Source organism: Parasteatoda tepidariorum, chromosome X2 (genome assembly GCF_043381705.1).
Source record: "Parasteatoda tepidariorum isolate YZ-2023 chromosome X2, CAS_Ptep_4.0, whole genome shotgun sequence".
In the NCBI taxonomy this organism is placed as follows: domain Eukaryota; kingdom Metazoa; phylum Arthropoda; class Arachnida; order Araneae; family Theridiidae; genus Parasteatoda; species Parasteatoda tepidariorum.
Window position 1 is genome coordinate 41,895,378 of NC_092215.1, and position 26,132 is coordinate 41,921,509.

General features: G+C 26.3%; 1 protein-coding gene across 2 annotated transcripts in view; it reads right to left on the reverse strand.

Moving 5' to 3' along the window:
- Window positions 1-3,589: 3,589 nt before the first annotated feature.
- The window catches only part of LOC107447776 (uncharacterized), a 32,754-nt gene continuing 10,211 nt past the window's right edge, over window positions 3,590-26,132 (reverse strand). For both annotated transcript variants that reach the window (XM_043047527.2, XM_071188424.1), the window contains exons 2-4: window positions 12,868-12,967; window positions 8,007-8,053; window positions 3,590-5,696 (exon numbers count right to left, since the gene is read on the reverse strand). In XM_043047527.2, the coding sequence (XP_042903461.1) occupies window positions 4,548-5,696; window positions 8,007-8,053; window positions 12,868-12,901 (1,230 nt within the window). In that variant the 5' untranslated portion in view covers window positions 12,902-12,967 and the 3' untranslated portion in view covers window positions 3,590-4,547. The remainder of the gene's footprint in view (window positions 5,697-8,006; window positions 8,054-12,867; window positions 12,968-26,132) is intronic.

The following is a 26,132-nucleotide window of genomic DNA, read 5'->3' on the forward strand; positions in this document are numbered from 1 at the left end:
TATATATATTCAGTTAAATAACTGGGTTTCTTTAAATAATTAAAGAAAGAAAGGAAAAAAGAAAAGTGTTTTAGTATAATATAAAGAGCAATTTATTTTAAATTTTTAATTCTCGTAAATTGTGTTTAATTCTGTTTTATAAGCATTCTTAATAAAAGCCTTTTTAACTCTGTTCTTTTTAGACCTAGGTAATCATAGGAAATCTAAGTATATAAGAACAAAACCCAAATTTGAAATTGGGTATCCTTATTTTTAAATTTGGTTTCAACTTTGAAATTTATTGAGTATTATGGTTCATCATGCAAAGTTAAGCTTTAAAACTTATTGAGTATCCTTATCACACTTGGAAAATAAATATGGTCGAAACTACAAGAATGTTGTTAAATTTACCGTGTTTCTGGTTCTGTGGAAAAACCAAGAGGCTTTGTCATTTTTGCTGAAGGGCTTTGATAATTATTTAGTCAAAATTAACAATAAAATATGGTTTCATAAACTGCTATGAAATTTAGTAAATGTCGTGAAATTCATTAATTTTATCATTTTATCATATTTCATTAGCCTATGAAATTTTAAATGCCTTCAAAAGTAGTTTTTTTGTACTTAAAATCTTAACTTACACAAACCTTTCTCAGTAAAATAATCAAATAAATAAAATTCATTGGAAACTACTGTATTCAACATAATTAGATACCCTCAATTTTTTTCTCTATCTGTATTTTTGTCTTTATTATTTTCCCATTCAAAGTTTTATTTTTGCATGCATGTAATTATTTTTAAAAATACCTACTTATACGAAAAAACTGTTGACAATTACACTCTCAGAAAAAGTGGCTCGAATCATATCTCTGTTTAAGCTAGTTGATAAGATCGTGTAATTAAGATCAAGAAGGATTAATTTGCACGATAATATGGTTACACTTGGAACCGTATCAATTTTGCAGATAAATTGAACGAAATCTTAGTGTTTAACTAATTCCAAAGTTTCTAATAATGTGGGTTCGAATAAAAATGTAATAAAAAATTTAAAAATGCGATAAAATTGTGGCACCATAAATACGTCGAATCTAACAGCATTAATTTCACATATCATTTCTCCATACACTGAGAAAAAAGTATGATCGAAAATACCAGAAAATGATAAAATTTACTGTGATTATATGAACATCAAAAAGCTCGGCAATTTTAACCGAGCAACTTTGGTGAAATTAACAAAAAAATAGGGTTTTATAATTTGTGGCAAAATTTGATAAACGTGGTAGATTTTGTAATTGTATCATGATACCTTAGAGCATGGCATGATTAACCATTTACTCTTAAATTAACTTTAAATTGTTAATTTATTTTTCAGTTTTGTATTTTTTATTTAATATGTAGTATTATTATATAAATATAATTTAGAAAACAAGAATTTCAGTCAAACCATACGAATTAAAAAATTACCTAATGAATGGTTTAAATAACGTATAGTTTGGTTTTTATTAACCAAAATTACTATTTATTAAACAGTTTTTTTTAACTTTTTTACCTGAAATGTCATTACCATTTAGTGCGGTAATTTTACCAGAGTTGTTTTTTTTTGTGCAGCAGAAGTTAAACTAAATTGGGAAACATGAAAAATTAAAATGACAAGTAAAAAAAAAATTTTTTGGCCGTCTAACATAATACATTGCATTAAAATAAAACATGTACTTCCTTTTTTTATCCTTGGTCATCGTATCTAGTTTATACAAAGTTTTTGTACTGGTGGGAATAAATTTTCGCTGGACGAACATAGTAGGCAAAAAAATGATGAATAAATTATTCTTTTTTTAAGAAGGAAAAATGATATTACATTTCAAACATTATTCAAAATTTTATCCAAAACCTATAAACTTAAGTGAACAGTATTGTTTAGTACTATGAAGTCAATATGGTTCCTTACTAAGGAGTCTGAGAGTCCGAGACAACTAGAATGGTTAAAAAATAAATAAATAAGTAGAAGAAAAAAAACTTTTGTGATTGAGAGTAAGACATACAACCGCTAAGGGTTCTGATATTAAGCTTTTTATGAAATTTACGATGATAAATACCTTTATGAAAAACCTTTTCTATTTTTAAATTTGTACAACAATACTTATATAAATTTTAAATGTATTACAAAGTATTTAATTCCTCTTTTATTCGCTAACATCTTTTGGAATTAAAAACTTTTCTCTCTACTACGATCATTGGATTATTGTTTCATTTTATTATTTGAAGGAAAAAAAGTATATGCTGTTTAAAAGTATATATGCAGTTTCACGCCCGCTATTTTAAATCTTAATTAAAACAAGGGCAAAAGTGTTAACGCACCAATTAATTCAATAATTCCTTAAAATAAATCTTTAATTCCTTAAGTGAGCTACCAAATATGATATTCCTGATGGAAGTTTTAAAATTATTGTTTTCAGCAGATGATTATTTAAATAGATTCATTCTTCATTAAAATAAGGAAAGAAAAATAAATAAATAAGGAAAAAAAATCACTTAAAGTAAAAGAAATAAATTGTTTTTTTATGTTTTAATTAAAAAAAACTCCTTGCGTTGCAAAACCTATTTTAAATCAATTTAGTTTTTATTTATTTTCATAGTTAAATATAAATAAATATATATTTAAATAGAGTAGTTAATTTGATACCAGGAAATAGTTTATAAATTTATCATTGAGTTAATCGCTTGAAAATAATGTATCGCCTGCTGCAGAAAAAATTAACACCGTGAATCTTTGTAAAACTGCGTCTGATTTATAGCAATCTTTAATCTGTCTATGATCTTTTATATGAGCTATTAATTATGTAAGCTTTGAATAATTGTTAAAAATCAATAATAAGCATTAATTGTAAAAGCTTATAAGTAATATTATGATACATTATGATTAAAAATAAGTTATTAATCATCAATAACCTCTGTTATTTTGATCTGTTTATTTGTGAATTTTTTGTTAATTGCTTTGAACAGTTTCGTTTGTTTATGCAACCTGAAGACCACAGACACGTCTTGAAGTTTCTAAACTCTTTTTTCTTTTCTTTAATCATTTGACAAATTTTTCTTGTTTTCATGATTTATTTCCATATCAATTTGAGATCACTTTAGTGTTCATTGTATTTTTAGAAACATTTGAAAATTATATATTGCACATAATATACATAATATATTAAAATATATATTTTATATATTTAAATATATATTTTATATATTTAAATATATATTTTATATATTATAAATATCTATAATAGTATATGCTTGAAAATATATACCATTTTCAATATGCTCTCTCTTGTAACGATATTTTACTTCATAATTATTATCGCTACAATTAAATTATTAGTTATATAAAAATATTAATATTTTTTGATTTATTATTTATATATATATATTTTATATTTCTTGCGATTTTTTATGTTTTTTAATATATTTCTATATTTTTTATGATTTGTTTTTTACATAAATTGAAGTGCTTTAAATTAAGAATTCCTGAATTTATATTTAAACAAATGAACTGAATTTCGTCAAAATAAGCTCCATGAAATTAAAATAATTCTAATAGTATTTAAATAAAACGAAACTCAAAGCACAAAACATTATGATACATTTATTGAATAAAAAATCTTGGCACCAACTATATATCATATAGCAACAATAAATTGCAAGTAACATGTTAAATGAATAACAGATGATAATTCACTAATTCACATAAATCAGTTAAAACATTAAATTCACATTGAAGTAAAAGTGAAGTATACATCACAAATATTTCTGCGTCCAACAATCTTGTGACCATAAAACAATTCAGAGCACTTCTTTTAGCTAAATGTGACTAACTAAAATTACTATATAATTTAAAATTTCAGCTCATTACAAATTATTCTATTTAAAATGCGTAAATACTTGTTTTAATCAATCAATATTTCATAAAGTCGAAAAAACAGTGAAAAATTTAATGATAAATTATTAATTTTCATGTATTTTTGTTTTTATTTCGTGATCAATTTTTTACGCAAAATAATTTATCGAGTTAGCCATTGAAAATAAACGAGGATAATCAAGAAAAATAAAATTACAACATAGTGAGAATGTATTGTGTCAAAATAAATGTTCTTTGATGAAAGCTAGAATTACAGTTAGTTAAGCATTAATTATTTATAATTAATATTATTCGAGTGCTTTATACCAATTTTTTATATTCACTATTGAGATTAATTCATTGAAAATAAAATTTCGAAATTATTTAAAGATTCAAAGTGTAAAATATGTTCTTCAAAAAAAATGGAATTTTAAGTATAGTTATTTTTTATGGAAAAAAAACCGTGGAGCTTAATCTTTGCTTACGCAATTTCACGGTTTTCTTTCATTACAAATTAGTGCAATTTCTTCCCTCGCGGATTATTTTTTCTTCTAAGATTACCAGTGAATGACCTACTTAAAATCTGACATTTGGCCCAGGTATTTAGCATGCTTATCATGTTTTATTTAAAATATGTAAGAATATGCTTTTTGATAAATAGTTGAGCTGAAAATAAACTTTATCATCATTCTTTACTTAAACGTGTCGGCTTTTTTGATGAAAAATATTTTTTCTTGCTCATGACGGGTTTCTTGCTTGATGTAGGTTGATTTGGCTTTTCGAACTGGTAAAACAGCTGAGAATTTTCGCAAACAACTTCTTCCTTTTCTCGACATGCGCCTGTTTGTTGATCAAAAATAGTTCCACTAGCGCAATGGACTTTATAGTCCAATACTTTATCTTTTCCTAACAAAATACAAATGTGGAACATTTGACATTTGCTTTCTAAATCGGCATATGCTGCTCCAGGTACTTTATCGTCGCACGTGAAGCCTGAAGCATTTTCTTCTGTTAAGTCTTGAGTTTCTCTTTTGCTTCTGGGTTTGGCCTGGTCACTGGCTGGTTGTTCATCTTCATAATCGTATTCGTATTCGTACTCATAGTTATAACTGCTGGTGCTGGTAGAAACAACAGTTCGAGGAGTTGGTCTAGCTGGCAAAGCGTTGGCTGCTGCTGCAGCTGTTTGTGGTGGCCTAGCTGCCAAAACTGGTGATCTAAAGGCAGGTGGTGCAGGTCTTGCTGGTACTGCTATTGCTCCTCTTACAGGTAAAGGTGGTTGAGGAGGTGGGTTGGCACGAACTGGTACTCTTGCTGGAGCTGGAGCTGCTGTAGTAGATGTAGGAGCTTGTTGACCTCTAAATTGATTGCTACCACTTCTAAATCGATTATTTCTTGGAGGTTGGGTTACTGGTGCGGGAGGAGGGGGTGGTGGAGGTGCAGGAGTGTTTCGACTACGTGTTCCGGTGTTTTGTCGAGCTGGTTGAGGTTGAGGTCTGGGAGGTGGTGGAGGAACATAGTTTTCGTAATCATCGTCAGCTTCATAGTTTGTACGTCTATTATTGCCATTTCCATGTGTAGTAAATTGAGAAGTCAAACGACAATCGACTCTTTCATAAGGAGTGCAAACTTTAGTTGCTTGACTGAAAATAGTACCATTAGGACATACAAAGCTGATAAGTGACAGTCTGTTATTCATTCCTGGTATGCAAACATGGTATACTTGACAATGAGCTTCAGTATCAGCATAATATTCACCAACATTTTTATCATCGCAGGTGAAGCTCGTTTTAGGTATTTCATGGACATTGTGATTAGGTGCCTGCCTTTTGTTCCTCTGAAAGATATAAAATTCCAAATGACTCACATAATTATTTCCTAAGTACCAAATTTTACACAAATAACATTTCCAATAAAATTTTTCCATTAAAACTTTAGAGCAGTTTTTAGCAATAAAAATTATTAATCAAGTTAATTACAACTGCAGAGTAATATATTTCACTATTATTATCATAACAGTTATGTTCATGATAATTCTATTAGCTGATGGAATTTCTCTGATCAATTTAGTATGTATGTAATACAGAACTATTGAGATAAAATTATAGCACTGTTTTTTAATTTCTTTAGGATTTAAAATTCCGACGATATAAAAATACGTTTCCACGAGGCATTCTCTTTTAGACTCTGAAACTCTTTTGAGCAAAATATAAATTGTGTTATTTTTTTTTTTAAAAAAAAAGAAAAAAAAGCATCGTTTGACGTTTTTCTTTCTGTAAATTTTTAATTATAACATAAACTCAGAATATTATGAGACATCTAACTGTGGGCTTCGAAGGTATTTTTAAAAAGTACTAAATTAAAATAAAAAAAATTGTGAATATGACATTCAAGCACTTTTTAACTAAGTGTTTTTATTGATAAAAGCAATTTAAATCAACACATAAAAATGATAGAATAATAAATAAAATTTCGTCTGAAATAATTCTTTAAATCAAACTTATTTTAATAAGAACTGTCGCATAAATGATACTTGCTTCGAAAAGTATTAAAAGTTCCCCAAACAATAAAAGGATAAATGCAATAGCGGAAGAATTACCATAGAAAGCGAAACCATTTAGGGCTATAAAAAGGCAAATAGGAGTGTTCCACAGACTACGTCCCACATCACATAAATCAGTTCACATTCGAATATTTAAAGTGAATATAAAGTCACACTAAGAAGAATACGAATATTTAAGCTATGGTGTCTTCTTTTTAAAATTACATGAAAATTATTTATATTTTTTTTCAGAAACTGTCTTTCAGATTCTAAATACTCAGACGGGAAAAATGTGATAACTTAAATATCATTCAGCAAAAATTAAGTCCCCTTTTGTAATGAAATTAAAGTAGCACAAAAATACCTTTATTAGTTGAACATTTCGTTATTTTATTAACTATTAACATCTTATATTAAAATTTAAATTCTTATCAGTTAAATTTGTTGCGCAATTTTTTAAAGTTTGCGATATGAAAGATTATTGTAAATGGGAAACAATATAGAGTATTATTTGATTAAGTTTCCTTTGACTTATTTATCCCTTACTAAAAAATTTATTGGTCATATTTTAATGTTAGAAATACCAAAAATATGTAAATAAATCATAAGTTCTTAAATTCTGAAAATTAAATCATCCATCCTGTAATCTGTAGAAGCTGATATAACATGATAAATATGTAATACGTGTGAAAATTAAGTTCGCACATTTATGTAAAACGTTATTTTAACAGATCAAGAAAGCATAATATTTTTATTTGCTAAAAATGGTTTATGACTTAATCACCAAGTAAAAAAATTAACTTATATTGATGGTCACATTTCAACAAATACGGAAAAATGATGTTATGAATGAATACCGTATCTCGTTATGAATGAATACCGTATAAGTTTAAGTAACAGATGAATAACAATATGAATACCATATATAATTAAATTCTATACAGATTAAGTAATAAATCATTTTATTTAAAAAATCCAATGACATTTTGAACAGTTCGAAAAATATATATTTTTATGTGAAAATCAAATTTTTAACTAATGAAAAATACATAACAATAAGGGGCTCATCATATATTCCATGAGCCTTAACCATTTTAGGATATTCAACAATTTTAGCATTTGCTATCTTTTTTTATTTTTCTGTAATTGAAACGAATAAAATATTTTTAAGGAAAAGTATTTTTTGTAAGAACTTCATGTGACTTTTAATGCAAAACACCTTTGTGATCTTTTAATAGAAATATTGGTTTCTCGTAATCTTTAAAAAAAATTTACAATACCTTAATCCGATCGCATGATTTATGGTATTTGCTAAATTTATTTACTTGCGTAGTATTAAGTATTTAACTGAGATTTGATTAACCTGTCGAAGCGCAAAGAAATACAAAGAGTAGATTTTGCACTTATGAAACAATGACATAAAATGAATTTAAGACAAATAAAAAAATATTCTTCTGACTAATTAACTTTTTGATACTTTAATGCATAAATAAGAATCACCCCTTCTCATTTTAATTTCACTAAAAATAATAAATACTAATAAATTGATGCACAAATTACACAAATGATTTGTCACGCTACACTGGTAATTAAAAACTGACTTACAGACATACTGCTATCTGCTGCTATCACTACTGCAAGCACTGCAGTACCTGAAATGAAAGAAATTAAAATAATTTATGCCTGCATTAACATTTCCTTAGCCTACAAAAATTTAAATGCCTTCAAAAGTAATTTTTTTTTGCTTAAAATCTTAACTCACATTAACCTTTCTGGGTGAAATGATCAAAGAATAAATAAAATTCATTGGAAACTACTATATTCAAAAAAATTAGATAACCTTAATTTTTTTCTTTATCTTTATTTCTGTCTTTATTATTTTCCCATCTAAATTTTTATTTTTACAGGCATGCATTTACTTTTAAAAATGCCTATTTATATGAAAAAACTGTTAACAAATCCATTTTACACTCTCAGACAAAGTGGCTCGGATCATATCTCTGTTCAAATTAGTTGATATGATCGTGTAATTAAGATCGAGAAGGATTAATTTGCACGATAATTTGTTAAATTTATTTTTCAGTTTTGTATTTTTTTTACTAAATGTGTGGTAATAAGAACTATAATTTAGAAAACTAGAATTTATGGTAAGCCGATGTCCTATGAATAGAAAAATTTCTAAGTAAGAGGTTTCAATACCGTATATTTTGATTTTATTAACCAGAATTATGCTTTTTTTACCGGAAATGTCATTACCATACAGCACGATAATTTTACCGGAATTTTTTCTTCTACGCGTATTTATCAGAAAAAAGTCAGTTTGTTAAAGAGGAAATATTAATTATTTGTCTCAAATTTATTAAATATTTATCATCATTATACATTATTTATGCCACTTACTTTTTGAACGAATATTGAGCATGAATTAAATATTGAGAAATTACTGATTGCAGTAAATAAAAAAATACTTAAGCTAATGTGGCTTAATTGAATACGATAAATTTGATGAAAAAATTTTCCTGATTACTTTTACTAAGCTAGTGTCATGACTCTCAATCGAAAAAAATTTAGTTTGGTTTGACTATTGAACTTGTTTTATGTACGCATGATTAACTTATCTAACTTCCGGGAAAAAGTATAAGCCGATTAATTAAAAACCAGCTTCCGTGTCAAAACAATTGGAAAAGTTCAACTTATGTAAATACAACGTCCGAGTTCAAAAGATCATTGAAGCTTTTCAGGTTTCTGGAGGAAGTAAATGTGAAACTAATAGGAATGAATTTTTAAAAAAATGTAAAATATAATGAAATTATGTCAAAAAAATTTAAAAAGTTGTATTTAATACGAAATTGCTATAAATATGATCGACATTTATTATCGGCATATTTTAATTAACTGTTCAAATGACTGTTATTCGAGTTCTCTTTAATCATGTGAAATAACGCTTTTCGGCTAATAATATGCTATTTTTGTAACTTAGGTCTAACTGTTCGTAACAGTTAGACATAACTGTTTGCTTAAACTGTAAAAAATTCCGTATCAAATTACGGTAAAAAGTACAGGCATTCAAAGTGCCGGTGAATCCATTTTTACTGAAACATGTTGCGGAACAAAAATCTGATATACCGTAATTTTAACAGTAATAATTACCGTAAAATCACTGAATTACTCTAATTAAAAAATATTACTCTTAAAGTTACCGAGTAATATTTTACGGTAAAAATGATACACCCAAAGTGTCGATATTTCGTACTGCAATGTGAACCCGAATTTTTTACATCGTACGCTTCGTCAATCTCGATATCTAAGGACCTTCACTGATGATTAAGAAAATGGCACAATGTGCTAATTTTTTGATTATAAAACGCTTTTTTATATTTTGCATTATTAATTAACTCATATACTGAATTACTTGAAAAATTAGCAGAAATGGAAATGAGCAAAAATGAAAAAAAATTCAAGCGAGAATTTAGATTTTAAAATTTTTTATCCCCGACAGAGAATGAAATGTTTTTTTTTTTTAAACAAGAAGAGCTTAATATTTTAAAAATATTCAAAATATTTGTTTTTAATGTTTATTTATTTAATATGTTTTCTTTGTTTATTTGTTTTAAATATTTGTTATTGCCTTTTAAAGGCCTATTAATTTTTTTCAGTTAGCCAATATATAAACAGCATTATCTCCGTTTAAGGAAATTGTCAAAATGAAGGGAAGTCGCAGCTTTTTTTTTATAAAAATCGTTGTTTTTTTTTCCTAATATTTAATTCTTACTTTTCATTTCTTAGACTCATAAAAATATGCAAACACAAAAAAAGAAATATTCATGCAAAAATTCAGGTTTCTTGTACGGAGGAAATTCATTTACGGAGGAAAAAAAATTTTTTCGAAGAAAAAGTCAGACTTTTTTTAATATTTATCCTTTTTAAGCACAATCAATTCTTTTCAATTAGACAGTATATAAATGAGTAAAAAATCTATCAAATCCTGAGCTTTTTTGCATTAACTATGACTAAGTACTGAAAATTAAAATGCTAGAATAATGCTTTGAAAATTACGTATTTAAGTTTGAGGGTGCAAGTTTCTAGTTAATAAATAAAGCATGACAGCAGTAATAGACAGGAGCATATAATAAATGCTAGAACTTATTGACATTTGTAAAAGCTGACATCAATTCTAAAGAGTTTCACATAAAAAGTTTGAATTATAAAATGCAAAGTATAATACTCACTTTTATTCCAATTTATATCAAATTGCCAATTTATTAAATAAATCAAAAAGTGAAACTTACCTGATGTAAAAAAAAAGAATAATAATGAATTGATAACGGATAAGTTTATATTGATTTTGAAATAAAAATTCACATAATTGATGATACTCACATTAATTCTCAGCTTTCAACTACTTGCTGACTGACTTTTTATTGCTAGTGTTTATACCAAGCAATTTTTNAGCCAATATACAAACAGCATTATCTCCGTTTAAGTAAATTGTCAAAATGAAGGGAAGTCGTAGCTTTTTTTATATAAAAATCGTTGTTTTTTTTCTTCCTAATATTCAACTCTTACGTTTTATTTCTTGGACTCATAAAAATACGCAAACACAAAAAAGGGAAATATTCATGCGAAAATTCAGGTTTTTTTCAATGCTTTCATTTACGTAGAGAAATAATATTTTTCGGAGAAAAAGTCAGACTTTTTTTAATGTCCATTTTTAAGTACAATCAATTCTTTTCAATTAGGCAGAATATAAATGAGTAAAAAATCTATCAAATTCTTATTTTTTTTCATTAACTATGACAAAGTACTGAAAATTAAAATGCTGGAATAATGCTTTGAAAATTGCGTAATTAAGTCGGAGAGTGCTAATTTCAAATTAATAAATAAAATATGACAGCAGTAATAGACAGGAGCATATAAATGCTAGCACTTATTGACATTTGTAAAAGCTGACATCAATTCTAAAGAGTTTCACATAAAATTTCTGAATTATAAAATGCAAAGTATAGTACTCACTTTTATTCAAATTTATATCAAATTGCCAATTTATTAAATAAATCAAAAAGTGAAACTTACCTGATGTAAAAGAAAAAGAATTATAAATTGATAACGGATATGTTTATATTAATTTTAAAATGAAAATTCACATAATTGATGATACTCACATTAATTCTCAGCTTTCAACTACTTGCTGACTGACTTTTTATTGCTAGTGTTTATACCAAGCAATTTTTAGAAATAAGAAAACATTTTAATCACAAGAAAGTTCGTTCGTTTGCATTTCCTATTGGAAACTTAATAAAGTTTTTTTTAGATTTATAAATTATGTATACAACGATTACAATATATTTTCGTAATTTTATAAATAATTAAGACTGTTATAACTGTTTTTAAGCGATTTTCAACGGTAAGCCAATCTTTATTTTAATGACTATGATGAAAATAACTTAATGGTGGTATTTTAGGTATATTTGGTCTTCTTGCTTTCTTAATTTTTCATTTATTTTTTTACTTACATTTTTTGAGCGTACAACTTAAAAAATTCCGGATCAAATTACGGTATAAAGCACAGGCACTTTGGGTACATCATCTGTAAAATCCAGTTCACCGTAAAATCTATTTTTACAGTAAAATATTAAACCTTAATTTTTACATTAATAATTATTTGATTAGAGTAATTCAGTGATTTTACTGTAATTATTACTGTTAAAATTTCCGTATATCAAATTTTTTGTTCCCTAACATAGGCACGTAAGAATGGATTTTACAGTTAGAAGTATCAGTACCCTGAATGCCGGTACTTTTTACGGTAATTGTTCCGAAATTTTTTAAAGTGTAATCGTAAACCTACATATTAAACCAAAACAAATTACAGATCTTCAACTCAATCAATGTAACTGGTCAGGAAAATCTATTTAATATTTGATTTTAATATGAAAGGTTTTTCCTTTAGTTCAATTATTATCTGTTTTAACATATTTTTTTTTCATTTTTCAATATTTGACTCTGTTACAAATGCTATGTTTTTTAATTAAAAGTATAGATAATTTGATTCATAATTAATAAAAGTTATATTTCATCCAATTATTGGGAATGAAGTTTAATTTTTATTTTTATTTGTTTATAATTTATCAAGTGTACTTTTGATTTAATAACAATAACGTATTTATTATATCGAAATAAAAGTTGACTGCTCAAACTATTAAACTAAAACGTATATAAACTTTTTCGAAGCACACATGTTAGCTTTTAAAAATTGTTAAAGTAAACAATGACCTAAATGCTTCTATGCTACTCCAAAAATCAAATAATTTATTTCTTCATTATTAATTCAATTTAGGTATTCCGTGTCATTTTCTTCAACCCTAGCAATTAGATCATAATTGCAGTAAGCCACAAGAAAACGTTTCAGGTTTTTAATTAATATATCGGCACTTTCACGACTAAATTGTAAAGGTTGTCTACTTACTCAGAAAAAGGGACACCGCCCTGGATTTCAACATCTTGGAAATTCTGGCAAGCTGAATTATTCTAGGAACTTGAATTAATGACACAGAGTCAACAAGAAGCTGAAAAGAATTAAAAGTATATCAGATTAAATAACAAGGTACGTAAAATAGTTATAAAAGCATATTCTTCAAAGGGGTCTGGGTCTCTAATTTACAATCCAGTGGCTTTTAACGACTCGCTCTCTTTTTTGGAGATCTCTTGGCTGCAGTTGGTTATAATTACAATTGTAATGCAAGCTTTTATTGATTTTAAGATTTGCTACCATGACTGAAAATGTCAAAAATCAAGTTTTTTCATTAATTAAAAAGTGCCAAACGGGAAAACGGGTAGTTAAAGGACGCTGGATTGAGAAATCGCGTCCGGGTCAGTGATCTTTTAAATTTGTGTGCTGTTGCAATTAGTTTAAAATGTTTTTTTTAAGAAAAATATCTGTTGGGCATTTTATATTTCAAAATTTTAAAACAGGGATGATTTTAGTTTTTAAAATACCTAAAAATGGTATAGTTTAACCATGAATTTTCTTCATGTATTTTTGCATTAAGCTATTTATACTATAATTTATGCAGTCTTTTTTACTATTAGCATTTATGGAACAAAATTTGAAAACTACAGATTTAATAATTGTGTATGATTTCTCTTTATTATATCTTTACAACTTAAATTTCAAATTTTATACAGCTTAAATAGCTTGTATTATGCACGAGATTATCGGTAAGAATGATATAAAATTTAAATTATATACCGAATACCGTATGAAATTTTGAATTAACAGACTTAAGAGTACAATATCAAATGAAATAAAAAGAAATGACATGTTCTAGAAATTATCAGAATTCAAAATAAAATTTAAAAACATGAAAATTTGAATTTAAAAGAAATGTTCAAACTTCAAATTAAATACTCGAGATTAAATAAATGCTTAGTTCTTTATTATTACATTTAGTATTGCAAATCATTTTTGTGTCCTTCAAGAAAAACATAGAATAGTTAGTGAAGAATGAATGATTTTTTTTCTTAATAGCACCATGAAAAAGGATTTTTTTACCTATTTTTAATTACTGCCATAGTTTCAGAAATGGGATCAAGGGCGTTTCATCCAAAAATGTCTAAGAAAGAAGCTAATAAAATCGACTGAAATTTAATTTGAGACCTATTTGAGATTTAATTAAAGAGCCTGACTGTCAAATAATAGTAAATGTGCCTTCTAAATTCGAAATCAACACCAAACAATTCAAGCCTGACCTTACAACTATCTAAATTGTAACTTGATGTATAAAGTTTGTTAATTGTTTTCCGAATTCTTTTTAAAAATTTTTATTAAGAATGTGCAAATCTAAACGTATAAAAAATAAACAAATGTTAAATATAATCTAGTGCTAAATTTCAGAATTAACTCAATTAAGGAAATAAATTACGCCAACTCAAATAAAGAACAATGCACTTTTTCAAATTAATAATATCGCTACATTTTACTTTTAAATTACGGGATACATATTGTTATGTTTCTAAATATGTAAACAGAATCTAGTTAATGTAGTATTACTATGATTCAGTTTATTTTTTTAAATTTTTAGTAATTCGTTCAAGTACGAAGTAAAATTACCGTACTGCATGAAAATAATAATTCTAGTAGTAAAAAATAAATAAAATATAATTTTGATTAATAAAACGAAAATATACTGTATTAAAACCGCTCATTGGGTAATTTTTCCGTTTGCGTAATAACAGTTTACCAAAAATTTTGGTTTTAAAAACTATAGTTCCTATTACCACACATTTAGTAAAAAAAATACAAAACTAAAAGTAAATTTTACCAAATAAATGGTTTCTAAGCTCTACTTTAAGGTTTGATGTAAATTACTAAATCTTACCACATTTACCAAATAATGTCACACATTCTAAAATCTTGTTGTATTGTTAATTTCATCAAAGTCATTACCAAAGTACTTTTGTAAAAACTACCAAGCTTTTTGGTGTATCTATAGATCCAGAAACACGGTACCATATCCTGGTAGTTTTAATCACAGTTTTTCTAAGTGTGTTATTACAAATAAGATATATTTATAAAATAGAATAACTAATAAAAAATTCATTTCATTTTTTTCATTTTTTAGAAATATTTTTAGGCAGTATATATTAAGCTTTACTTTTTAACAAAAATAAATGACTTACCTTTAGGCATTACTACGTAAAAATAACAAACTAATTTTACCTTTTATTGTCCACGCTTTAACAACAACTAACACTAAGTAAAGTCTATGATCCGTTTATGGTATTATATTTATTTTTACAAAACTAATTCATTTGTACTAAATAATCTCATATATTAGAAACAATTCGGGTGAAGACAAGATATAATATTTGCGAATGAAACATATCGTGACCTAATGCAATTTGCTATCTAGATTAAATAGGAAGAAATAACCTCTGGATGTTGAACTCGGCCTAAAAACATAAATATTTATTAGACACTAATATTCAATGCATTTCAATAAAATATGAAACAGTTCAAAATCATATGAACACATTTCACATTATTTATGAGCCAGTTTTTGGGAATGTAGTAAAAATAAAGCATGCAATGTTTTAGTTGAAAAAAAGTACTACTTTTGTCTTGTTTCCAAACACGAAATTAGAATTATATTTTTCATTCTAAATATTCCTACTTAATTTGATATATTTAGTTATATGCTTGTGTGAAGCATGCATTACATATTAGCTTTAAAACTATTGTCTTACCTTAATTTTTTATTAAAAAACTTATTATTTGCTTTAATGAATATGTTTTTGGTTTGGTGAGACTCTGTATCACGACTACAAGTCTAAATAAGTTGCAATCATAATGTTCTTATTTATATTTCTAGCTTTGTCTGAAATTGATTATCAAAATCTTTTCTATTGGTTATTTGTCTTATTCTAAGCTAAGAAAAAATATATAATCAAAATTAATAGAATATGGTAAAATTTAAGACATTTCTGGCTCTAGAGAAATACCTAAAAGGTCGGTAGTTTTTACCGAAGTGCTTTTGTAAAATTAACAATAAAATATAGTTTTATAACGTGATAAAATTTTATATATGTTCTGAAATTTTTCAGTTATATCATGATACTTTAGAGCATGGTATAAAAACCATTTATCAATTAAAATTTATATTTCAGTTTTTTTTCCCAAAATGTGTGGAAATTACAATTATAATTTTGAAAACCAGAATTTCCCATTTACCGCTACCATGTGAACAGAAAATTCTAATGAATGGTTTAAATACCGTATAATTTGATTTTACTGATCAGAATTATAGGTTTTTTTTTATGGTTTACTCATTACCATACAGTGGAGTAATTTTACCAGAATTTTTTTCTCCGTATGATGTTCTTAGTAACAAAATACAATTTTTCTTAAAAACAGTTCAGACATAGTTTCGGTCGGGATCCATAAAAAAGAACACTGACACATGTTAAAACCGATAACTTTAATTTTCTTGATTATTTTCTTGTACATATGTGATCAAAATATAAATTATTTCTCTAAAATGTTATGAAAGTCTAATAATATTACATTAAGTCACATAGTTTAGCAGTTAAATGATTTATCATCGTTTCAGAGTACTCAGTTTTCGCAAAAATTGCTTATGTTTCTCTGCGGTAGAATGAATTTCATGTTATTCAATTACTTCTTTAGTGGCATGTGATCAATCAAAACCGCTTTGTGGATTACAGATTCATCAATTTGGTCTAATGCTATCTGCTGTGTATTGTATTGGGAAGAAATATTTGAAACAATTTATCTTCACTAAACCGTATAATTAAACAAAACATTTTTTTTTTAAAAGTAAGAGGTTTCTTTATGAAATAAGCTAAATATTTCCATTATATAGGGAATACATATGTAATTTTCTTTAATAAGAACGGTGAACAAAACATTACGTTGCAATAAAAAAATTTCAGTTGTTATTCTCCTACACAACAAATTAATTTATACACTTTGTATTAATATTTTTAAATTTAAAATGTGAACTCCCGTTTAAATTTCTAATTCAATGCGTCGTATAATTACATGCATTAACTAATCTACTAAAACACTATCTGTATTTTTCGAAATATGGTTTACAAAAATTTACTTTTTATTGAAATTTGCTGAACAAAAACTAAAGCTGACAAGTTTAAAGTAAATTTCTATTAGCAATGACTATCAACTACATAATTTGCATCGTTATTTAATTAATTAATTAAAATTAAATTAAACACTTTATTTAAAAAAACGTGTCTCTTTTTTTAGAATAAATTAAATGCATTACAGTGTATTTCATTTTATTTAATGAAAAAATAATTTAGTATGGTTAACATTTTTACTTCATACGATAAATCATGGTTGCAAGAATGCAATTTAGTTTAATATAATAAACAATGCAATTTAATTTAACATAATAATTTAATAAACAATAAGAAATATAGCAAACCGTTATCAGATTTAAATACCGCATGTTTTGGTTCTATCACCAGAATTATAGTTTTTACCATAAATGCTTTTACCCCACTGTTATAATTTTCATTCTGAAATTACGGTAAAATAACCGGCAGCAGTCTTTCTATCCGATTAACCATGAAGTTTATGGCTAAGAACATTTTTTTTTGCATTTACGATTTTGAAACCGTTTTCAACAGGTACTTGGATGGTTGGAACTTGGACGGTAAACTATACGGTCTTGTAACCATTTACAACTAGTATAGTTTCTAAACTATAAAAATTAAACTTAAACGGATATTGGAGCTCTGTGGCTGCTGCGTCATTCATCCGTGAATGAGGATCGCCGATTGAAGACTGCAGGACACTGGAATCCCTTCATGCATTGCAAAAATTGAAGAAATATTGTGGTGCCAATGCTGGGATTCGAACCTTTGTTCTACCGGTCATGAGATTGGCAGCTTATTTCTCTCAGCTACAGTATTTACACAGCTTCTCAGAACTAAATAGCTTCATAAAGCAGGCCAAAGTGGCGAGGATAGAATTCTGGTTGTTAAGCCATATTAAGCAAAAACAGCCAATAAACATTTTTCTCTCACTTAGCAGTATCTTTTTCATTGTTATTTGATTGTTATGGTTGAAAATAGTAAAGTAACAATTAAATACATTGCTGTATAACCATTTTTATCGAGAAATTTCTAACAGTAATTTTTTTACAGATTTCCTTTCTCAGTGTGTCAATTAGGATAATTACCCTTAGAAATAATTACTATCCGTTATAAATAGAATATAGTTGGAAATTATGAATCTTTAAGTACACAAAAATCTGTTTTTCAAGAACTTCTCATAGAAAACAATTTAAGACAAATTGTTTATATAAAAACCCACATTCTTCAAAAGTCTATGAACTTGAGTTAGGGCATATCAACGACAGCAACGCCTTGTTATAATTGACAGAGATCATATTTGTCAAGGTTCATTATAGTAAAAACCTTTAAAGTTAATAACCTCGCATTTACAAATTATTAATAAATTCCAAACGACAAGGAAAAATAAATACTGAAGGTCTAAAGCTTAAACAAGACTAACAAATAAATAGCAAACCATGCCCTACATTCCTTTTGAAGGACATATTGATTGTTAAAGCAATTTCGAGGAATATTTTCTTAATTAAATAGTTATACTAAATAATATAATTAACAATTTCGGAATGCAAGCTAATTTTTAAAAATGGCAATAATAATTTTAAAGAAAAGTAGCCTTTTCAGTATACTATTGTCAAAAAGTTAGACATACCATTATCTTTCTGTAATATTTTTGATTTTCTGAAACGGAACTTCGCATGAAATTTTATTAAAAGTTTCATTATACAATACAATTTACAATTTCGTTATACAAGACCCCTTTTAAAAAATTGCATACATAGATATTAATTTGCTCATTAAAATATTTTTCTGCATTACAAATTTGTGAAATCAATTGCTGAAGTATTCATTGCATCTTTAAAAATTTCAGTCAAAAAAATTGTATTTTGCTGTAATTCTTGAAAAAAGTTGCAACACAAATGCGAAGTGTGAGGCATCATTTTAAAGAACGGCACACGCAAAAAATACTTTTTTCCTAAAAAAATTGATGTATATTTGTGAAATTAACTCCTAAAACAGTCATGACATCGTTACTATTTCAGTCCAAAAAATATTTTTACTACATTTTTTGGAAGAAGCTACATCTCAAAACTCAAAATATGTGGCCACCAATATAAAGAACAACACACATAGAGGCTATTTATGTCCTAAAAAATTTGATTTTGCGGTGCTAATTTGTCAAATTAACATCTAAAGTATCCAATGTATCATCACAAATTTTGATTTGAAAGAATTTTAATCAAAACCTGTTTATTTGTCTGTAAGTTAATAAGTTTTTAAGCCATATAACAAAAATTAAGAGTAATTAATTTAAGAAAAGAAATACATTACTAAATTTTAAGTTGCTGAAATTTTAGGAAAACTTATTACAAAACATACAAACAATTTTCAAATTGCTTTAAGTATTTTATCTGAAGCAAGATTTTTTTTTAAATAAATATTCTAAAACATAGTTTGACTTAATTAAGTACACAGCTGTAAATCAAAATTCCTAAGCTGTAACAGAAAAAATCCTAGTTAATATTTTTTTACGAATTTATTTATTTATTTTAGCTNATTAAAAATTTCGGAATGCAAGCTAATTTTTAAAAATGGCAATAATAATTTTAAAGAAAAGTAACCTTTTCAGTATACTATTGTCAAAAAGTTAAACATACCATTATCTTTTTGTAATATTTTTGATTTTCTAAAACGGAACTTCGCATGAAATTTTATTAAAAGTTTCATTATACAATACAATTTACAATTTCATTATACAAGACTCCTTTTAAAAAATTGAATACATAGATACTAATTTGTTCATTAAAATATTTTTCTACATTACAAATTCATTGAATCGCTACAGTTTCAGAAAAAAAAACTGTATTTGGCTGTAATTTTTTAATAAAGTTACAACTCAAATGCGAAGTGTGTGGCATTATTTTAAAGAACGGCACACGCAAAAATTATTTTTTTCCTAAAAATATTAATGTAAATTTGCGAAATTAATTTCTAAAACAGTCATGGCATCGTTACTATTTCAGTCCAAAAAATATTTTTGCTACATTTTTTGGAAGAAGATACATCTCAAAACTCAAAATATGTGGCCACCAATATTAAGAACAACACACATAGAGGCTATTTATGTCCTAAAAAATTTGATTTTGCGGTGCTAATTTGTCAAATTAAGATCTAAAGTATCCAATGTATCATCACAAATTTTGATTTGAAAGAATCTTAATCAAAACCTGTTTATTTGTCTGTAAGTTAATAAGTTTTTAAGCCATATAACAAAAATTAAGAGTAATTAATTTAAGAAAAGAAATACATTACTAAATTTTAAGTTGCTGAAATTTTAGGAAAACTTATTACAAAACATACAAACAATTTTCAAATTGCTTTAAGTATTTTATCTGAAGCAAGATTTTTTTTTTAAATAAACATTCTAAAACATAGTTTGACTTAATTAAGTACACAGCTGTAAATCAAAATTCCTAAGCTGTAACAGAAAAAATCCTAGTTAATATTTTTTTGCGAATTTATTTATTTATTTTAGCTTTCTACCTTTTTTTCAAACATTTCAGAGTTTATTTTAAAATTAATGTCATTATTTTTTTTAGCATTTTTATTTACTCATTTATTATTGAAGAGTTGATCGATTTTGAAGAAAAATATTTCACAAAAATTTAAAATAAAACATCCATTTTAATTTGGTTACTTTATTCGGCTTTCTAAACCTAAATAAAAAAATATATTGTTTCGTCTATTTAAAGACTAACAATTTGTCGTTTTGCCTATTTAAAGATTATAAATTTATGATTTTGCTTATTAATTACCTATTTATTATTTTGCTCATCAGTTTTGAATCAACTTATATGTAATTATCTAGCACTGTGCGAATTTCAATTAAAGCACATACAACGGAAAAAAACACATAAAACAAACTTTAAAAAAATACATACAAAAATACAAAAAATACATGTGTTGCAACAATTCCTCCCGTTTGAAATTTCATAAACAAACTCTGTCAAAGAATGCTCTAGTTTCAGTTTTTTAGAAAAACACAAAAACCTTTCCTTAAAAAACAAATTTTTTTAAATAATACTTCATAAATTTTGTAATGTTGGCGATAGAGAGACACACCCTTTATAATATTTCAAGACATCCGCGTTTAATTCCAGTTCATTCATGAAATTTATTTTAAAATAAATGTTGATTATTTTTCCAACATATTTATCTATTTATTTTTTAAAAGTTGATCTGTTTTAAAGCCTAACATTTCACAAAAATTTAAAGCAAAATGTCCATTTTGATTTGGTTACTTCATTCTGCTTTTATAAATTTATAGATAAACTTTTAATCTATATCTAGATTAAAAATTTATTGTTTTGCCTATTTATCTTTAAAGTGGCAAGACAAATCTTTAAAAGGTAAAGTTTAAAAGACAAAATTGAAAGTTTTAAAAGCAAAATTTCTATCGTTTAAAAAGCATAAGATTTGCCTATTTAAATATTGAATTGCTCATTGATTACCTATTTATTGTTTTGCTCATCAATTTTGAATCAACTTATTCGCAATAATCTAGCATTATGCAAATTTCAATAAAGGCACATAATACAAAACAAAATTCATGTACATAACATAAAAAACGTTTAAAACATTTTTTTTTAAAAATACATTCCAGTGTGTTGCAAAAATTCATCACGTTTGAAATTTCAAAATTAAATTCTGTAGCAAAATGCTTTAGTTTTATTTAATTTTGTATTCCTTATCTAATTTGTAATCCTATTTTTTTAGAAAAGCACAAAACCTTCTCTTATTTTTTTTTTTAAATGCCATTAATTTCGTGATGTTGGCATAGATATTAGACACACCCTTTGAAATATTTCAAGACATCCGCGTTTACTTCCAGTTCATTCAAAAAGCGTAAAAAATAAAAAATAAAATATCCATAGTATTCGCGTCTCTATCGAATTAGCTTGTTAGGTAATAAATTACTTCAAAAATAAAACTTGAATTGAAAGAAACTTGAAAAAGAAAGAAACCACATTGTTCTCTGAGGGATACAAAATAAAATCCATTAGAAGATTGCTTTCATTGATTTTTATCGAACTTTCTTTTTCTTATTGGGCTAATTTCTGCGGGATATTTTGTAAAAACCAGTTGAAAATGACCCTGAAACCTACAGATATAGTCTACGGAAGAGGAAAGAAAGTATTTTTTGCGGGTCATTTGAAAGTAGTGACTTTCGCTGCATTTTAGTCAAAACCCGTCCCAAGCTAACCCGTTTTCATTTCTAGAGCTCTTATAGTGTTACAGTAATAGAACGTTTAGTGCCTTACCATGACCCGCCTTCTATTAAAATTAGACAACATTGTTCAGGCACAAACGCCTTTCGAATAGAAATAATGGACTCGTTAAGAGTTTGAAAAGTTTTAGTTGATTGGAAATCGGGAAGTTTAAATTAAGGCAACAATTGCAATCATAATCTCATTATATTCTTAGTGATTAGATCGTTCAAATTAATAAGCTATCGTTTATTTTAACAAATTAATATTGGGAAAATATCACAGCTCAATACAGACAAGATAATATTCTTTATATATTTAATAACTTGATTGTTTATTTTTTTCATTGATCATCGTAAATTAATAATAGCAATTACGAATAACTATTAATCAAACCTTATTCCCTTCTATCGGCCATATTGAATTAAAAATAAATGATAAACTAACCAAATTGAAGGTGAACTACTTACATAAATTCAGCGTTTTTTTTAAAAGAAATAATACGAGGAATAAAACGTCCTTTTTACGGGTAATTTGAATATAACGACTTTCGCTGTATTTTCGTCGGAAGTTGTTCCAAATTAGTACGTTTTCATTCCTAAAGTTCATTTACTTTTACTGTTAAAGAACGTTTAAGTGACTTGCCGCACTGAGAAAAATGTATGGTCAAAACTACCAGAATATGGTAAAATTTACTGTGTTCCTGGCCATATGGGAATACCAAAAAAGTTCGGTAATTTTTAAAGGGCGCTTTGGAAATCATTTTAGTAAAATTAACAATACAATATGGTTTTATAATATGTGATAAAATTTGGTAAATGTGGTGAAATTTGGTAATTTTATCATGATACCTTACAGCTTGGCATGTTGTAATTAATTGGGAAGTTCAAATTATAGCAACTGTTGTAATAATAATCTCGTTAAATATTGAGGGAAGGGTAAGTTAAAACAACAACAATATCGTTTTTGGTATAAAATCAGTAATGGTAAAAAAATCAAAATTCAATCGAAATCAATATTTAGTGTAAAATCAACGTCTGAACTGTTTATTTATTGAATCAATATTACATCATAAATTATTGGTAGCTGTAAACAATAATATGTAATCGAATAATCATGAAACTTGTTTTTTTATATTAATGCCCTCACAATTGTCTCATTAAATTAGAAATGAATGATAAAATTATTAAATTGAAAATGAACTATTAATTTAAATTCAGCATTGCTTAGGACCAGTTGCTTGGGTTTTAGAAGCTATATTTTTGTTAATAGTTCAAAAAATATTACTCATTATTAAATAAATCACAATAACTGTTTCTTTTGTTATCAATCAACTGCTAGAAAAATTAATTTTAAACTATTAAACTATTTTCTATTTAATTGAGACTTTCTAGCATATGAAATGATAATAACAAATAATAAAGCGATCTTAATTCTTATTCTTATTTTAATGCATATTCATTTAACAATTTCTAATCTATGTAAAAGTAATTGCTAAAATAACTAATTTCAAACTGTTTTATTAATTGTATTTTCTTTATATATTATAATAATTGGAATAATATTTATTATTATTGTTTTGAAAAAAAAAGGCTGTGATCAATTAAAAAATGCCCAATAGTATTTTTATAGTTATCGTAATTGAGAAGTCAAAAGAACAAGCTTTAAATTTCAATACAAAACATTTTTAGTTCTATTTTATCTTTACGTAAAACATATCAATGGACCTGTCGATTTTTCAGAAACTATCGTGTAAACATTTATGTCAAATATTTATTTTTAAAGGAAATAAGAAAAAATTTAAAAATTAAATATATATAAAGAATAGTTTATTTTATGTGTAATCATTTTTTAAATGTGTCTAGTGGCTTCTACACTGTAAAAAATTCCGGAACAAATTGCGGTAAAAAAGGAAAAAGTACTTTAAGAAGTACCGGCCCTCTTGGTGTTTGTACCTTTTACCGTAAAATCTATTTTTACCGGAACATGCTACAGAACAAAAAAATTGATATGCCGAAATTTTTACAGTAATAATTACCGCGAGATGACTGATTCACTCTAATTAAATAAATATTACTGTAAAAATTACGGTTTAAAATTTTACGATAAAAATGGTTTTTACGGATGAAGCACCCAAAGTGTTGATACTTTATACCGTAATTTGATCTGGAATTTTTTGCAGTGTAAATCTATCATTCAATAAAGGATTTAAAATGTAATCTCCGATTATACTTAGTAAATTTCAAAATATACAACCAACATAAGGTATAAAAAATAGGATAAGATGAAAAATTTAAAATCTCGGTTCAGTATGTTTTGTGCTTTAAGTTTAATCTTTTTTGTACATTGTTAGAGTGTGTTATTTATTTTTATATCCTCAACTAATTTCAAAATATAACTGGCAAAACTAGATTTAAAATATTCAATGATAGAGTATCATCAGCAATACACAACATAGCAATCACGAATTGTTCTAATTTCTATTGTGGTTTGCTCGTTACATTGTCTCCATGATCAACATTCTATTGCAATAATTTGCTCAGATAAAAATATTTATAACATTACGAACAAGTTGAAATTTAAACCTGCAACACACATTAAGGTAGCTAAACATCCTTTTGTTCCAGCTGAACTAGATCGTTAGGTGGGCGATATGCATACTTGTTTGACCTTTCGCGACACCTGATGAAAGGCTGGTTATGCATTACCTAAACCTAAATTCACTTTCATCTTTCCAAATTCTTTGTTTACGGTGATAAACGACGTAAACAAGGGAGATGATCAACAATTAGAAGATGACACGCATTCGGTTCAGCGATCCTTTCATAATAAAATTCACATACTTCAGATAGCTGTTTAAGGGTGAAAATTGCATTTTTGTAAACTACTAGGTCACATAATGATATTTAGGGCCTTTCATAAATGTTAAAACATGTAATGATTTATGGTTTACTTAAAACTATCTTGCACAAAATCCCATTACTAGTTCTTCATTATGCGCATAATATGAAATATTTAAATACCTGTCTTGAATTTTAAATTGTTACGTAAAACTACAGCATACGCATTTATTCAATTATTTTTCATTTCATAAATAATGTAAATGATGTTTTCGTGAGAAAAATATTTTAAAATAGTGTAATAAATTATGCAAAATATGGTATAACAATTTGGAGGAACTCTTAAAATGTTACTAGTCTTATCATTTTATTAACCATTGTTCTCAGATATTTGTTCTCTTTTTTTCGGCCTGTATGTTTTTCCCATGAGACGATTTTTTTAATGTGATAAAATATATATTGAAAATGCTGTGGTAAAATATATAAAAAAAACTACACTGTAAAAAATTCTAAATCGAATTACGATAAAATCCATTTTAATATTAACATTTTACGGGACAAAAAAAAACTGATATGCCGTAATTTTTACAGTGATATGTATTGTAAAATCACTCAATCACTGTAGTTAAATAATTTTTACTGTAAAATATGCGTTTTACAATTTTACGGTAAAAATAGATTTTGCGCTAAAATTAATTTTACAGGTTAAGCACTAAGGGTGCCGGTACTTTTTTCCGTTATTTCATCCGGAATTTTTATAGCGTACTTATGACAAGTGTATCCTCTGTGAAAAATTTCGGAGCTCACTTAACCATAATATTGCTCATATTTGCTACAACTTATATATAGTATTAAGTTATCTTGCAAATTAATCATTTTTAAACTTGATTGCACGATGTTATATTTTAAATTAAACGGGAGCATTGTTAACTTTAACAACTTATTGAGATTGCAGCAAATTGGACTGGTATTATGGTTTAAGTTACTAATATTATGATTCAATTTAGGGG